Genomic DNA, 17,322 nt, shown 5'->3' on the forward strand with positions numbered 1-17,322 from the left:
CCCAAGGGGCTCTGGAGCCCACCCTGCTTGATACAGCCCGAAGCACAAGTGTGGGGCGAGTAGGTCCGAGAGGCGTCGCTATTCCTCCCCCAAAGCCCGAGACGCAGCGAGACGGCACCCGGGGGGCGGGGGGGTTGCGGGGCTCCTCGCGTTGCCCTGAGAACTCGGGGTCGGGGGGCCCAGCAGCCGGCTGGGTGGCAGAACCAGGCGGGTGTCTCCCGCATCAGCAGATTCCTTTGGTGCCGGATCCGCGGGGACTGCTCCCGAGGGGCGAGGCCAGCGGGGCGCGGGGGACGGGGTAGGAGGGCAGGCCCCGTGGGCACAGCAGAGGCGGGGAGAGGGGCAGGGGAAGGAGGGAGGCAATGACATCAGCGCGGGCAGGGTACATAAGGTGGGGGAGCCGCAGGAGCGGAGCGGCCGCGGGAGAGCTTAGCGATTAGCTCGCGCCGCTGCAGCTCCCTGCGCCTAGCGCCGCCCGCCCGGCAGGCAGCCCGGGCACCATGCAGCAGTCCCCGCTGGAGAAGGCCAACATCTTCTCCAAACTTTTCTTCAGGTAAGAGCCGGGGCTGGGGCGCGGGGAAGGACCCTGCAGCGGGCGGCGGCATGCGAGGTGTGGCTTGGCTGGGTTCCCCGGGGCTCTGCACCTTCAGCCTCCTGGCTGTGTCAGTCGCGCGCCTTGGAGGGCCCCGGGGGACGGGCAGCGGGAAGTGACTGGGCGCGAGCGCAGGGCTGCCCCTGCCTGGAGCCCGGGACCCTCAGCGCTCGTCTTGTCTGGGCACGTTGCCTTACACCCATTAGCCCCGAAATGTTTTGCAAAGCGGGCTGCGCTCGCCCGGTTTATTCCAGGAGGATCTGCGCGCCGTGGTCTTCCCTGCCACCTTGTGCCAGCGTTTTGAACACGCGGGGCGGCTGAAACCTCTTAGTGTCATGAATGATCACACCCATACTGGGTAAATTACTTTATAGTAGATTATCTGCGCAACCTTTGGTAAATTGCTCTACTTCCGAGCCTGGCTGTTGTAAACTTCACTCCAAGGTGTGAGAACTTCGGGGGAAATTTGCTTTGCAAGCACGTTTTTTTTAAAAGTGATATTAGGGACACCTTAATAGACACCTTTCAGAGTAACAGCCGTGTTAGTCTGTATTCGCAAAAAGAAAAGGAATACTTGTGGCACCTTAGAGACTAACCAATTTATTTGAGCATAAGCTTTCGTGAGCTACAGCTCACTTCAATAGACACCGTCTCTCTTCAGACTGAGACGTGTCCTATGGGGGCGAAAGTTCCTGGTCCCTTTTTTCTTCTTTTTGTGTGTACAAGGGATCCTCTTTCGTCCCTTTCCCCCACCACACACAGTGGGACAACATAGAAATCACAAATTTGAAAACCTTTAACCTGGAGCTGTTACAAGCAACACCTGATATTATACTAGAGAGAGATTAGAAAGACAAAAATCCTTCTCTATATTTCCCCAATTTTGGGCATCTGAGAGCATGCTGGGTACACCCAATTTCACGCAGCTGGCTAGTTTCCCTGGTTGTTTGTGTGAGTCCTACATGCAGCAATAGGGGTGAGAAAATCCGTTTATAAAATCGAAAATGTGATTATGAATAGAAGGGGAACTCTGGCAGGTGTAGTACCTCAGACAACTTTTAGGTTTTAAAATGACTAGATTTCAGGATAACTATGCCTCTTTTAACATGCTTTTTGGGAGTAACAAGTAAAACTGTCAAGTTATAAGAAGTGAACAAAATTTAAGAAATACTATGTGTGATGAACTTTACAAAACCAGAACAATATTCTTGTATCGCATTAGGTAGACACTTGTAGACTCAAAAAACTGGTTCATCCCATAAAGTGATAAAAAGTTGGATTTGGTTGAGTTTTTCTAAAACTGTAGAATTTCATTTTGGTATGTAATTGTATCTGCATAACAAGAGCAGCCCCAGTTCAAGAAAGCAGCCTCATTTAGAAAGCACTTAAGAATGTGCTTAACTTTAAGCATGCGGCTTAAGTGCTATCCCATGGACCAGGTGTGGTGCTTTCAAGTGCTAATGTTCTAGTGTAGCATGAACAGAGCAACTGAAATAAAATCAGGGATTCAATCCTTCCTTTGTTATAAAGTGATTTAGAAGAAAAAGTTACTTTTCCTACAAACAACAATTATTTAATATTGTCCCATAATCTATCTTCATGTAGTTTAAGAAATCTTCACTTAAAACAGTGTCTACTGGGTTCTGCTTCTTTCATAGCTGTGTATTTGTTAAATGCCAATCTGGATGTAATGTAATAGACTGAAGGTCACTCACTATAGGGCCATTTGAAATTGTGGCAAAATTTGCAGAGAAGATATCCACCAGGAGATTCTCAGTGATAAACATATCATTCATCATAGTAGTTCTCAGCTATCTGATGACAGCATATGAAACGTTAAATAATAGATTACTTTTTACAAACCTATGGCCAGATTCTTTGCTTAGATGCATGTGTCCTGTTTGGGAGTTATGTGAGCATAGCTAAGTGTGGAATTTGAATCTTAGTTTGTAGCTAATGTAGTTAAGATAGATACAATTCACTACTGTATTTGTACATTTTCCTTAAAAATGTTTCCAATCCCTGCCCTAAAAAAAGTTCAGACAATAACAAGTTTTATAAAGGAGCAGTGTCACATATGGACTCTTAACAAGGGAATAACCTCTTTTTGTATGACTATTCAAGAAAATGATCCAGGCTTGCAAAAAGAGAAAGAGAGAGGGAGAGGTTTGGTCAGTATAGACTATAAAAGTTCATAATTTAAAAATTAGCTATTTTTCTGAAACATTTATAACTGTGAATAAATAAGCAGGTTTTGGTTTAGGAAATTACATTTTTTTCATACTGAAGAAATGAAAAGTAAACAAGATAAGTAACAACTTTTACTAGGAAAACAATTTATGTGGAAAACATTCCATATTATGCTGGAAGGGCATAATGAGTGGGGTCCCACAGGGATCAGTTCTGGGTCCAGTTCTGTTCAATATCTTTATCAATGATTTAGATAATGGCATAGAGAGTACACTTATAAAGTTTGCAGATGGTACCAAGCTGAGAGGGGTTGCAAGTGCTTTGTAGGATAGGACTAAAATTCAAAATGATCTGGACAAACTGGAGAAATGGTGTGAAGTAATAGGATGAAATTCAATAAGGACAAATGCAAATTTCTCCATTTAGGAAGGAACAATCAGTTGCACACACACAAAATGGGAAATGACTGCCTAGGAAGGAGTATTACAGAAAGGGATTTAGAGTAGCAGCCGTGTTAGTCTGTATTCACAAAAAGAAAAGGAGTACTTGTGGCACCTTAGAGACTAACGAATTTATTAGAGCATAAGCTTTCGTGAGCTACAGCTCACTTCATCAGATGCAATTTGTTAGTCTCTAAGGTGCCACACACAAGTACTCCTTTTCTTTTTGAGAAAGGGAGTTGAGGGTCTTAGTGGACCACAAGCTAAATATGAGGTAACAGTGTTGCAGAAAAAGTAAACATCATTCTGGGATATATTAGCAGGAGTATTGTAAGCAAGACATGAGAAGTAATTCTTCTGCTCTTCTCCACGCTGATTAGGCCTCAACTGGAGTATTGTGTCCAGTCTTGGGTGTCACATTTCAGGAAGGATGTGGACAAATTGGAGAGAGTCCAGAGAAGAACAACAAAAATGATTAAAGGTCTAGAGAACATGACCTATGAGGGAAGATTGAAAAAATTGGGTATGTTTAGTCTTGAAAAGAGAAGACTGAGGGGGGACATGATAACAGTTTTGAAGTATGTAAAAGATACGAGGTAGAGGGAGAAGAATTGTTCTTCTTAACCTCTGAGGATAGGACAAGAAGCAATGGGCTTAAATTGCAACAAGGGAGGTTTAGGCTGGACATTAGGAAAAAATTCCTAACTATCAGTGTGGTTAAGCACTGGAATAAATTGCCTAGGGAGGTTGTGGAATCTCTATTATTGGAGATTTTTAAGAGCAAGTTAGACAAACACCTGTCAGGAATGGTCTAGATAATACTTAGTCCTGCCATGAGTGCAGGGGACGGGACTAAATGACCTCTCATGGTCCCTTCCAGTCCTATGAGTTTATGATTTACACAAGTTATAATTGTGCTGCTACTGTCTCTATCATAGGTCCAGAATGCATTTCTTCCTTTCTACCCCTCTTGACAAGACACTAGTCCATGCTTTGGAAACGTTTCATCTAGACAAATTCAGACTGTAAATAAGGTGTAATTTTTTAACATTCAGAGTAATTAACCATTGGAACAACTTAGCAAGGGTGATAGTGGATTCTCCCAGCACTGACAATTTCTAAATCAAGACTGGATGTTTTTCTAAAAAATCTGCTCTAGGGATTATTTTGAGGAAGTTCTATGGCCGATGTTATACAGGAGGTCAGACTAGATGATCATCAGTGGTTCCTTCTGACCTTGACTCAAAAAAATAGACCCTGATCCAGGAAAGACTTAGGATATGTCTACACCACAAATTAAGGTGTAATTGTAGTGCAAGTAAGCATACCCATTCCAGCTTTAATTTAGCTAGCATGGGAAACAGCAGCAATGAAGATGTGTCAGCATGAAACCTGGTGCAGGCTAGCAAATGGGCATCTGCTGTGTTGACCAGCCTGCACTGCCAGTTAGATCAAAGCTAGTATGGGCATGCCTACTTGCACCAGAATTACATCTTAATTTTCAATGTAGATGTAGCCTTATGCAAAGTAGTCCCATTGTCTTCATGAGGACTACTTAGTGTGTGAAGTTAAGCAAATGCCCCCTTTGCACATTGACAGCACCTTCCATCCAAGGATCTCAAAGTACTTTACATACATTCATTAGTTGTCACCATATCCCCATGGAATTGGAAAATATTATATTTATATAAACATAATAAGTATCATTATTTTGGAGCTGAGATAAATGATATATAGAGATTAATTCCCACATTTGCAGAAGTGGCCACTAGCTTTGGACACATCCGTTTTTTGGTGTCCAACTTTTGGCATATAAGGCCTGACTTTCAAAGGTGCTGAGCACTCAGAAATCTGATTGAAGTCGGTGACTGTTGTGAGTGTTGAGCATCTCTGAAAATCAGTCCCTAAGGTTTTGAGGATGGGCATTCAAAATTTGAGTCCACTTTTAAAAATTTGGGTGCAAGAGTTGACTCCAGTGTAGAAGAGGAAATCCGTGGCATAACCTGTACTAGCAGTCTGATCTCCATATTACAAATCCTGTCATTTCAATCCCAGTGCAATCCTCCCTCTGCTAACATGTTTAAAGTCCATCCCTGGGTAAGTCTGAAACACCAATCTTCCAGTTAACAGCCAAAAGTACTAACCAATTGCACCACAGCAACTAATGGACCCTCTTCCTATAGCCATTTCATCCATCCAAAACACACCTGCTCAAATCAACATGTGTGTGAGTTTTCTGAAAGCTGCCCAAAGGCTCTTGGCTCTGTGATAGGACAAAAACTTGTAATGTGTATGTACATTTAAACCAAAGTAAATATTTTAAATATTTAAGAACTTATCCATTTTTTTACACTTATTCTATTTTGTTAGGAAGGAGGGCAATGCAGGTGAATCCTTGAAGTTTTTTTTTAATAAATAATAATTGATGATGAAAACCATCTTATTATTTGTATTATAGTATTATAGTAGCCTCTAATAAAGATCAAGGACCTCTTGTGCTAGGCACTGTACAAAGACGTAGTAAGATACAGTCTCCACCTTGAAGAGCTTACAGTGTAAATAGACAACACAGGCAAAGTGTGGGGAAAAGGAAGTATTATTATTCTCATTTTACAGATGGGTAACTGAGGCACAGAGAGATTAAGTGATTTGCCCAACATCACACAGGTAGGCTGTGGTAGAGCGGGAAATGAATCCGGACCTCCTGAGTCCTAGTCCAGTACTTCAACCACCAAATCATGCTTCATGTGTGGGAAAGTTAATTCAGAATGTACCTGAAACAAGCTATTACAACCAAGTTCCATACAAAAGATACATATAGGAATGCTCACTCCCTTGAATACCTAAATGTTTGACATATTTTCACTTCAATGGGAATAGTAATTTCTCTTGCATGAGAGAAGAACTTGAGAAGATGTCAATTTACCCGTGGATGTTTATTTCTTCATTAATCCCAGTACACCCCCTGTCAATTGTTCAATAAGATATTTAGTTCTGTTCACAAATAAGTCAGTGATGCTGGAATAAACTATAGGTTTGGAAACTTTCTGTCTGATGAAATGCTTTTATTCCACAGCTTTTTGAATAGCATGTGAAAACTACACTGGACCTCAGTACGTAATGTGCCCATAAAGGCTTAGATAGACAATGACTGTGTCAAACCGAGGGAAACTCATGGTTTTAGTGGCAAAATGTTCTTGCTGGGGGATATTCGAAAGAATGGATATTTTGAGGTCTCTGCCAAGACACGTAATGGCCAGGCTATAATGAACAAACTTGAGACTAGCAAAGTGATTGTATTTGCAAACTGTGCAATCATTTGCCAAATGATTTCACACTACTCGTGGTTGTCCTAAATTTGCAAAGCTGTTGGTTTCACCTCTTAGCTGTCCAGGTCCTCTTTCTTAATTGTTGAAAACTGAGCAGATATTTTAGTCTACCAGTAGAAAGACCATTATTGTAGATCTAATAATTAATTCTGATTCCAGTACTGATAGATAAAAGATTCAGGATCAAATCTTGCTCACCTTAGTCACACGAGGCCTCCTACTGAAGTCATTGAGACTATTTCTGTGAATAATAGAAACAAGATTTGGCCCTTACTGACCTATACAACATTTCTAGTCATTTTATTGCTATTGTTCATCTTCTGACTTATGCAGAACTCAACAGATTTTTCGAAAGTTAGTTTTAAAATCTAAAGATATCTTACTACTGAACTATTGCAAATAATTTTAGAAAACTAACCTAATACTTTAACAATATATTTAAAATAACATTGAAACAAATAGTTAGTTACTTTGTTTTGTTTTTAAAGGGACAGTTATTTAGGGGTCCAAGACATATTTCCTAGTGAAAGGACAGAGTGAAGTGAGGTTAGTTCATTGATGCAGAATTAATTAATATCTAAAAATAAAAGAGACTTTTCTTGGGCCAGCTTTTCCATTGCTACGTGCTTTAGCAACTAAATATTATTGCTAGCCCTGTTTACAACTAATAGACTCGTGTTATTTCATGGATCCACTCTGTAATTGAAAGTTCAATGGATGTATCTCTGTTGCTTATGACAAGCTTCACATTTGCCTATCCAGATCAAATAATGACAGACTTTAATACATTTAATATCTTTTACCCTTATATGGCACACCACATGTGTATCTTTGTTCCTAGAATGTGCCCTATTTTGGTTTTCACATATAGACTGGGCTTCATAGTTATAATACCTCAAAAACCTGAAGTGGCATTGACCATCTTACTAGCTGTAAAAAGCACTATGCAAAGGAAAAATCAAAATTCTGCTAAAAAGGCAGGATCCCCAAAGCCACTTCTAGATCACATTACTCAGTGGGGAATCCTGGACAATAGCCAGAATAAACGTCACATTTTTGAAAATGGTAATAAAAATGTAAATCTTGTCAAAGATTTTCCATTGAGTAATTCTCATTAAGATTAGCTATTGGGACCCTGGGATTTCAAGAGAACACTGATTATTCTACAGACAGTGCTATTCACAGTTAGTGGCATAGTCAATGGCATTGCAGCTACATGTTTTCCATGTTAAATAACACTTGACAGCAAACACAAATGTTCGTTAAGAGAGAAATTTAATTCTTCAGTTTTAGTGACCTGCAAAGAAAGCATACAGATTAATAAGATCCACATTTACCTCCAGCTCTTTGAAGCAATAAATATAATGTTCAGAATATTTGTTCAATTTTTTCTTATATTTAAATCCTGCCCCTTCAGAGCTGCAAAGAAATATATCACAGCCATACAAAATTAATGCAACATATTGTATAAGCATTTTCTATCCTAACATCTGATTTCATATAGAATGTTTTTAAATTATGGTAAGTGGAGAATAATGTTAGAGGTTTGATTCAGCCAGAGAAATATGCAGAGCATTGGTCCCATTGTGGTGGAAAGCTCACAGAAAGGAGGAATGAAACAAAACAAGACACCTGCAACCCCATGCATCTGGGGGACCTGAGACTGCCCAATGCATTTCCAGGAAGTGGTGGTGCTGGCTGGGGACAAATTGTTGCACTGTGGGTGCACTGAATCCATCAGTTGTGCTCTGATGGATTTCCAGCCATGTTTTAAAGCTGTCCTCTCCTGGCCATGCACTGCCTGCCATCTCCTGAGGGTTAAATTTCACACTGGAATGAAGCTGCCATCACAGATGTAAAGTGAGTGTGACATATGCACTTCCCTCTAACAGCCATGTTGATTCAAGCACAAAGTCTTTCATATGTCAGGTAGTGGAGCTCCCAGGGTTGGGGAAAGGATCCCAGGTCTCAGCCATAGGCCTCTTCACGAACATCAGCCTTCCTTCCCAGGGAGACCAGAGTCAACTCCCGGAATAAGCACCACACTTAACAATAGAACACCACTTTTATCTAACCCTGGGAAAGCCAGGAACGCCCCTAGGTCAAGGATCTTTAGCAAGGGTTACGCAGATTCCCTTGCCCTTCTTACAGCATACATCTCCCCCTGCCCCCAACCCCCTTGCATAGCTAAACACATGCAGACTCTCTGCCCCATGCCAGTGCAATCCCCTCTGTGCTTTGGGTCAGTCCAACCTGTCCATGCACTCTGGTCTGTTGCTGGCATGTGGGAGTTCAGAATTGTGTGTTGGTTACTTGGTCTCAGCTGTCCAGTCAGCTCCCAACTGAAAGTTTTGCCAGCTATCTCAAAGGGATGACAGCGGAGCCAGAATCTCCTTTGCATCAGTCAATAGAGCTGACCAAGTGTGTGGTAGTGTACACAGCACCTGTTGAAATCGAGTCAGAGTAAGCCAGAATTCCCCCAGGTCTGCCCCCAGGGCAGCTTCTCTGCACACCTTGCAGCAGGGGCCGCAGCTGAGTTTCCACAATTTGGCTGGAGCAAAGTAGTTCTTTGACCATGCCTGCTTCTACACCTGCATGTCTACATCAGGACAGGGGGAGGGAGAGGGCCAGATATGTTTTGTCCATGCCAGGGGTTCCTCTATGCTGGGGGAAAACTCATATTGCTGGTTAAACCAACATTGAGGCTTCTTGTGACTTCCAAGGGGTAGGAAGCAGCTTTAAGAAGGGCCAGGATTTGGCCCTGTTGAGAAGACAGCATCAGCTAATAGAGACAAGGTAGTACTCTCTAGCAGGACAGAGAAGTTCATCCAATAGGTTTGAATTTTCTCATATGGAATAAGGTTGAGCAAACTAGAAGAGCAAATAGCTACAATAAGAGATGCATTGTAGAGTGCTAAAGGGAGGGAATATTAAAGAAAAAGGTTAGTTAGAAAACAAACAAAAGCAAAGTTAAAACAATGTGTCACATACATGGTATCCTTGTGTCTTGTATCCTTATGGTGTGTATTTTGTTACCAGGCTGTCAATAAAAGAGGTGGAACTTGTTTTCCTTCTTTTTTTCTTACCTACAGTTCACCCTTGAAACTTGTCTCCAGCTGGGTTTCATGTATATGTGCCCATAATAACATCCCTAGTTAGTTGCAAGACTCTGACAGCATGACAGGTTTCTCTGTGAAAGAGTTCATTAAATGCCAGCCAGTAATCCGGTGGCATTTGCTGATACTGTATAATGCTTTAAGGCCAATCTGTTTCCCTTCCTCCTTGCTTTCTTTGTTTCATAAATTATTTCTCACTCACAACAGAAATGAGAACCAGAAATTAGGAATTAATGTTGGTAACTCACAAATTAAGGGCCGTTGGTATCTCACAAATTAAGGGCCACTCTGGCTCCATTGTGCTACTTTGGCGTTGCAAACCATCTATAAAACTGGCTTAACTGGCTAGCTAAATTAGGTTTATCGCCACATAGCATCACCAGACCAGTGCAAAAAAGTCAGAGTGTCCTGGTGAATCTGCCCCCCCAAACTATTATTATTGTGGGTTACTTATGGATGTGCATAGTGCTTTATAAAATACATACAAGCAGGATTTGCTTCCTGACAGCAAAACCGAAGGAGTTTTTGAAAGCCCACCTCAAGGGACAAGCATCATTGCAAGCTGTGTCTTAACACCACTATGCGCAGCAGCCTGACATGAGTTGATACAGCCCAGAAATTGGACAGAGCTGGCTGGGGAGGGGGCAGGGCCAGAGCACCCAGGAGAAGCACCGAGGCCATAGGGTGCTACACTATGGGGGTTATACCGGCATAGCTACAGCTCTGTAGCTAAGTGGCATAACCCTGTAGTGTCGAGACAGCCTGAGGCTTTTCAACCCCTGTAGGAACACCACATCCCCAAGCAACAGTAAGTAGACTGACAGAAGCTGCGTCTCGACCTGGGATTAGGTCGATATAGCTACAGTGTTCAGCGGTATGGATTTTTCACACCCCTGAGTGATGCAGCTATGTTGATCTAAATTTCAAATGTGGACCAGCCCTGAGCCAGCATGTCCTTGTGCTGCTTCCACCACCAGAGTCTTATACAATTTTGGTTGCTGTTGAGAGACGCCCCCCACAGTGGGACCCTGGAGGAAGGTGATGGTAGCACTACTTTGCCTGCTCATAAGGTGAATCCAGCTTGGGTGCAGCTGCTCCAATGGGTGGGGATTCCACTTATGCCCACGGGTTGAATCAAACTCGTCTTTAAGGAAGGTCCTAGGTGCTTACAAGTTAATTTGGGTGGGTGAAATACACACCATTAAGGATGAGGGAGAATTGTAGTTGATCAGCAACTCAAGCCACATTTTCATGGATACAGTAGACCTATGTTATATCATGCTATTTTTCTATAACCGTCACTCTGCTCACTCCAACTACAATCAATTTTGTTTCTTCAGTCTGTGGCAAACTGCCCAGTTCAATTCCAATAAAAAATGCAAATAAAGGAAAAGGTATGAAAAGAAACAATGCAGTGGAGATTGTTTTCCCAATATATACGGGCTTTGAAACTGTAAATCATTTTCCTCCTTGTCTCAGGATAGGTAAGGTAGGGTTTGCTTATTACAGTTTTCAAGCCCATTGTACAAGACCTTAGCCTGAGGGTACTCATCAAAGTCAATCCGAGGCGTGGAGCTTTAGTACAGTACAAATAAATTGGTTAGTCTCTAAGGTGCCACAAGTACTCCTTTTCTTTTTACAGTACTTTTGGCATTAAGGGGTCTCTTAGGAGCTCTCTCAGCTTACTTGCATTAGCTACAGTAGCTATTTAATGGACCCTCACTTACATTCATTTATGATTGCCAGATTTTCTGAATGTACAACAGTTTCTTTTATGAAACAAATGCGTAAGTGTTTTTGTTTCCGAAGGACAAGGGATTAGTAGTGTTTGTATAACCCATGTACAATATCAACAGCGTCTATTCCTTTCTACCATCCTGTTCATGATCTAACTCATCATTTGTAATGACCACACAGGCTCATCAGTTAATGAAATTATGATTTATTTTAAGTACAGAAGATATTAAAATGAATTAGATATCAATTTCTGAAGTCCTCGACCTCTGACTCCAGTAGCAAAAAGTTCACGAACACATATACTTTTCCCTATGGCTCTTCAGAACAGAGTCTGACAGTTGGCTTTCCTGTGACCTATGAATAGTGTCTGCCTTTTCATGTAAACTGCAGTTAAGGACTGAGCTGAGACCAAACAATTTATCTGGAACTGTACATTTCTGTGGTTGCAGCAATGAAAGACAATCTCTTTATTACTGAAAGCACATTCTCTTTGTGGTGTTTAAGCTAGATATAGATGTCCACTTGGGAAATATTTAATTTCCCCAAGTGCTTTATGTACTGAATAGCTAGGATTATTGATTTATGTTTCATATGATTAATTACCTTTTAAAATGATAAATTAGATTGTGTATACACATGTTCTTTCATACAGTCACATACACGCGTGCATTATGACCCTGGCTCTCATTTTTGCTAAGGCCCTTGTACACTGTTCTGTATTATATTTACACCCACTTTAGGGCCCCTTTATGCTGCCAATGTAATGGGGCCTTAGTGTAGCTGAGAATCTGGTCCATTTTTTTAATATAATGTACACGTACACAAACACACAGTTAAACCTACACTAAGACTCACCTCCAATAAGCAACTCTAAGTGACCACTTTAAAACATCCCTTATTCTTTGCCTGAAGTTTTGTTTGACCCTTAGTTACAGACTGTCTTTTCTCGGCAATAAATTATGCAGGTCTTTTGCTCTTAGATGGTAACTATTTTGAAATCTACATTTGTTAGATGACAATTTTTATCTCATTCCTAAGTCATATGTTTGTCTATGCAACACACACATTTATACACATACACAGTGATCATTCACAATCTGTTTCTTTTGCATTAGCTATGAAATTATTTTGGAGAAAATGTATAATAGTTAACAATGATAGCCAAGCATATTTTGCATGTAACCTTGGGTATCTGTAAAATATACCATCACTTTTAGTAAATCGTAAATTAATTTGCTAATTGTATTTTGTTTTACTTGTGTGTCTTCAGATGACCTTATTAATAGATGACGACATAAAATTATGAACAGGATTTCTTGGGAATAGTGTTCTAGAACATGTAATGAGTAGCAGGCATTTCAGATACTGAATAGATCAGACAAGGGTTTATAGAGAATTTCCCCTATGGATCAGCAAGGGCCTCCTCCTGCTCTGTTTGAAGTCAATGGAAATGTTGCAACTGCCATTGATGCAGTAAGATGAGTTCCCAAATCATTCTCAAGCTGATTGTGTCCAAAAATTGTTTCCCAAAGTTATTCCCTGAAAGCATGGATATTTCGCATTGCAACTTCCATTAGTAATACAGCCTCATTAATGTTAAACCTGTCCATTGCACTAAGAATGTGCTCTTTAAGTTCTGTATTAACTTTATAATGACAAAAATAAATGGAAGTTAGGGATGAAAAATATCTTCAGCACACCCATTATACTTAGAGGCCTTCAAAAGGTCTTGTGTAACATGCAATGCAAGCTGCTCTGCATAAAATTAATGCTGTAATGTAGAATTTCCTTGCTTATATGAATATAGCATCTATCACTAATGTAATATTAATTTGTGATTTAATAGTCATGATAATGGATAACTATAAATTATTGGAAATATAACACAAAGGGCCCAATCCTCTACTCAGTTAACTCCTATTGAGTATGAGAGTTTGTATGTAAGAGAGCCTGGCGGATCTTGACCCAAATGGTCAAATGTAAGAACTCTGAATCTGTTTGTTAATGTCATCTATCTATCCATCTATCTATAAGATGTTTTCAGTAGCTACATCATTCTTGGTAAATACAATATAGTTTCATAGTTTATTATATAATATGTTGTATGGTGACTTATCTATGCGATGCTGGATTGTGCTTTAATAGCTAAACCAACTCCAGAATTAACCTTGGAAACTGATAGTTATTATTATTCTCTTTCTGCTTAGATGGACAAAACCAATTTTGAAGAAGGGTTACAGACAACGTCTGGAACTGTCAGACATATATCAAATCCCTTCTGCGGATTCTGCAGATAATCTTTCTGAAAAATTGGAAAGGTATGACAAAGTATGTATTTTGTTAGCATTATCTCATGATGTGGAAGGCAGTAACTAGGTCTGGAAGAGTGAGCTAGAAATGGTGGAGGTATCTATCAGCTTAGTTCACTTAATTAATCTATTGAAACTTGACACCAGAAACACTGGAACAATAGAGTTTTCAGATGTTTTTAAGCTCTCGTCAGATTTCAGACAGTAAATGGAATATGGCTCAGTTCAGAAAATTTTGAAGCTATGTAGTAGCTTCCAAAAAATGGGTCACTTCGTGTCCGTCACCAGACTTTCAAACTCAGTGTCAGTTCAACACCCCCTAATTTCTTCCTCGTAGCATATCCAGGTCATCACCAAATCTTATTGTTTTTTTGTTCTATACCATTGAAAAAAATTCCATCCTTTCCTTTATGTCTCCAGGGCTAAAATGCTGGTTGTTTCCTTATTTCTCTTAGGCAGCCTCCTCTGCCCTGGCCTTCCTGATTACCACCTTGCCCTCCTCCACTCACTACCACAGCTAAAAATCTACTGACTTCCTGTATCCTGTTCAGGCATCTCATTCTTTCTTGCAAGGCCTTTGCATTACTTCACCCGGGCCTACATCTCTGCTCCCATTTCTTTACTCTGACAGTGCCTTACTGCTCTTTGTATTCTTCTCCCATTCTCATCTTAATGCTCTCTTGCATGCTTTGACTTACCCTTGAAAATCCCTTCCCACCGGTAGCATAAAAGACAACCACCTTCTCTTTGTTGAAATGCCTTTTTAAAATGTACTCTTCATGCCAAGCCTACCAGTGTTAACACACCCAGGTGGCCTGTGCTAGAGGTCCTCCACCCATGGAATCCCTATTGAGTCAAATGGGAGTTTGTGCATTGAGTGAAATTCACCCACATATAGAGGGCCTGCAAAAAGCCTCACTCAAAATAAGAGCCACACAATCCTTAAGTAGTGTATAGGCCTTGTGCTGGCCCTGGAATCAGTTTCACCTGTGGGATGCTTGCAGAAATGGGTCCTAAATGAGAAGCTAAAGTAGGGCTTTAAGGTTCAGGTTCTCTAAGGGAGGCTCCTAACTTCCATTGATCTGTGACTAATTAATTTACTAGCTCTTGCACATACTTTTTTTTTTTAAAGATCCATTTTATCTTTTGCTGTCATCCAGGACAGATTGGCTATGCATTGCTAAGTCTGTCCATTTAGATTAAAATTCAGGGGGCTCCATTTTCAAAAATAACAGTGCTGAGCATCTGCCTGCTGAAAATCAGACCCCTTTAAGATGTCTTTAATTGGGCACCCAAAATCACTAGTCACTGTCCTTTGCCATTTGGTACTGTACTGAGCACTCTGGTGATGCTTAATAAATATTGATACAAGGTACAATTTATACAGGAAGTGTGCAATTCCTTAATCTTTCTATTTGAATGCAAGTTATCTTTATTTGCCAAAATTAAAAGTATTAATTTACAATTATCAAATAAATTTGTATAAATAGTAAACTTGTCTCTTTGCTTCTGACGGAAGATATACTATACACTAGGAGGCTACCATCTAAAAATCTCTTCAGTGCTGACAAAAACCAATGCAGTCCATTTTTAAAAAGTCACATTTTAGAATAGCTTCTCTTTGTTTTCTTCTTGCTAGGAACTGGAGGAGCTCCAAAACTTTTATTTGCCTATTATTTGTGTATTGGTCTTAAGAAGTACAGCAGGTTTCTTTAAAACATACAACCTGACCTTTTAATGAATTAACTCCCTGCAGGGTGATGTATGGCTGAGTATATAAATCTGCCAAATATGTGGGTGAACTAGATTTGAACTTTTGTTGTGCTAACAAGTCAATGAGGGCCAGAACTTTGGGGTCTCTGCAAGGCTTTGTTTCATCAGCCACCTTAGCTAAATCTCCTTGGATATACTTGAGTGAATTGAACTATGTTAGAGCTGTAGACTCACATATTTGCTCACACAACTTAATGGTCTTGTTTTTTGGTTCCTTTTCAGACAATGGGACAGGGAGCTGGCGACTTCAAAGAAAAAACCTAAACTTATTAACGCTCTTCGACGGTGCTTTTTCTGGAAATTTATGTTTTATGGAATATTGTTATATTTAGGGGTAAGATTTGTTCTTGTTTTGAGTAAACTCTGAATGTTGGTAGCTATCCTGGTGATTGCTAAATTACTGAGGAATCATTCTAATAACTACATTTTCTTCTCTGTGACGTTGCGTGTAAAAATTACAAGGGTACAGATGCTACAGATACTGGGGAGGCAGAGTATACATAGCTTGTGGAGTTTCACAATTGGCTGTTCGTGCCTTGAACCCCCAAAATGTATCAGGACCCTGGTTTTAACATCTAGTCTATAAAGTAGTAAAGTTCTTCAACGTCCTTTGGAATTAAATGCTGTAAGATATTCTTATCAATATGAAATAAATTATTGCATGCTACCAGTGATCTGCATGGGCATCTCCCATTTACATCAAAGGGAGTTTAATTCATATAATCAGCATTTTATCTTAATTTCACTTTAGACTGTGGATTTTTACCAACAGATTGTGTAAAACTGATTGTTTGTTTTATGGTGTATTGTGGCTAAGGTCACGGTAGCGCTGTGATCAAACAAATGCAATAGGTTTATTGCTGATGTTGCAATAGTCTCATTACCCTGTTGAAAGAAAAAGAGTAATGTTCTTTCTGTTACACGGGTGTGAATGTGGAATGATTCTATTGGCATCATTGGAGTTTCTCTTGTATGTCTGCTGGTGCATCAGAGAGCAATATTTGGCCCAAAGGATGTGTATAATGGTGAGATGTTCTAGATAATGGCTTCCAATTACATGAATGTAGGAGTGATAGAAGCTCTTTACATTATGTGTCATTTCCTTCCTTTTAATTCTTAGAATGACAAGTCTAAATAACAAATCTTTTTCAGTAGTTTTGTAGACAAATCTTGATTGACATCATTACAGCTAACAAGCTCTGAGGCCATGTGTGCATATTTATTACAATATAAATTTGTCCATAAAAACAGTGGTATTTCATACAGCAGATTGACTGTAGCTCTGGGCATCATTAGACAAAAAATAGAGTCAGGAAGTCTAGAAGGACAATATAATGAAGAAACGAGAAGTTGTAAAACTTCGCATTCTGTTTTATCTGAAAAACCACCCCCCAAAACTAAGTGTTGCGTACCTACCTCTATTGGTTAATCCTAGCGCTTCCTTTTAAAAAACTATTCAATAACCACCACCTTTTTTAAAAAGGAAAAAAAAATGTGGAACCAACTACATATGTTCTTATAAGTTAAGGGTAACCCTTCTTAGGCACAACAGCACTGAATGGATATTTGGGACCATTCACATCAGCCATGTGTAGTTTAGTATTTTAAGAACTCTGTGACATTGGATTACATTTTTAAAATAAAAGACTTGATGCTGAATAATCACTTCTATGGAGTTTTCAGGTTAACAATGTAAGAGTTTAAAGGGTCCTTTTTCATTTTTAAACCAGATTTATCAAAATTCTCTAACTGCATACACAAAAAGTCTCTGTTTTCCTAGCTATCGACAGACAGACACAATTTCTGGATAGACAGAGATATTGGGCTCAATCCTCA

The 17,322-nt window shown here is 40.1% G+C and overlaps 1 protein-coding gene across 1 annotated transcript in view; it reads left to right on the forward strand.

The window, feature by feature from the left end:
* The first annotated feature begins 416 nt into the window (after positions 1–416).
* Positions 417–17,322, forward strand: part of CFTR (CF transmembrane conductance regulator) — a 145,073-nt gene continuing 128,167 nt past the window's right edge. Inside the window, exons 1-3 of the mRNA XM_048848868.2 lie at positions 417–553; positions 13,612–13,722; positions 15,709–15,820. Of these exons, the coding sequence (XP_048704825.2) occupies positions 501–553; positions 13,612–13,722; positions 15,709–15,820 (276 nt within the window). The 5' untranslated portion in view covers positions 417–500. The remainder of the gene's footprint in view (positions 554–13,611; positions 13,723–15,708; positions 15,821–17,322) is intronic.

This window comes from Caretta caretta, chromosome 1, assembly GCF_965140235.1.
Source record: "Caretta caretta isolate rCarCar2 chromosome 1, rCarCar1.hap1, whole genome shotgun sequence".
Classification (NCBI taxonomy): domain Eukaryota; kingdom Metazoa; phylum Chordata; order Testudines; family Cheloniidae; genus Caretta; species Caretta caretta.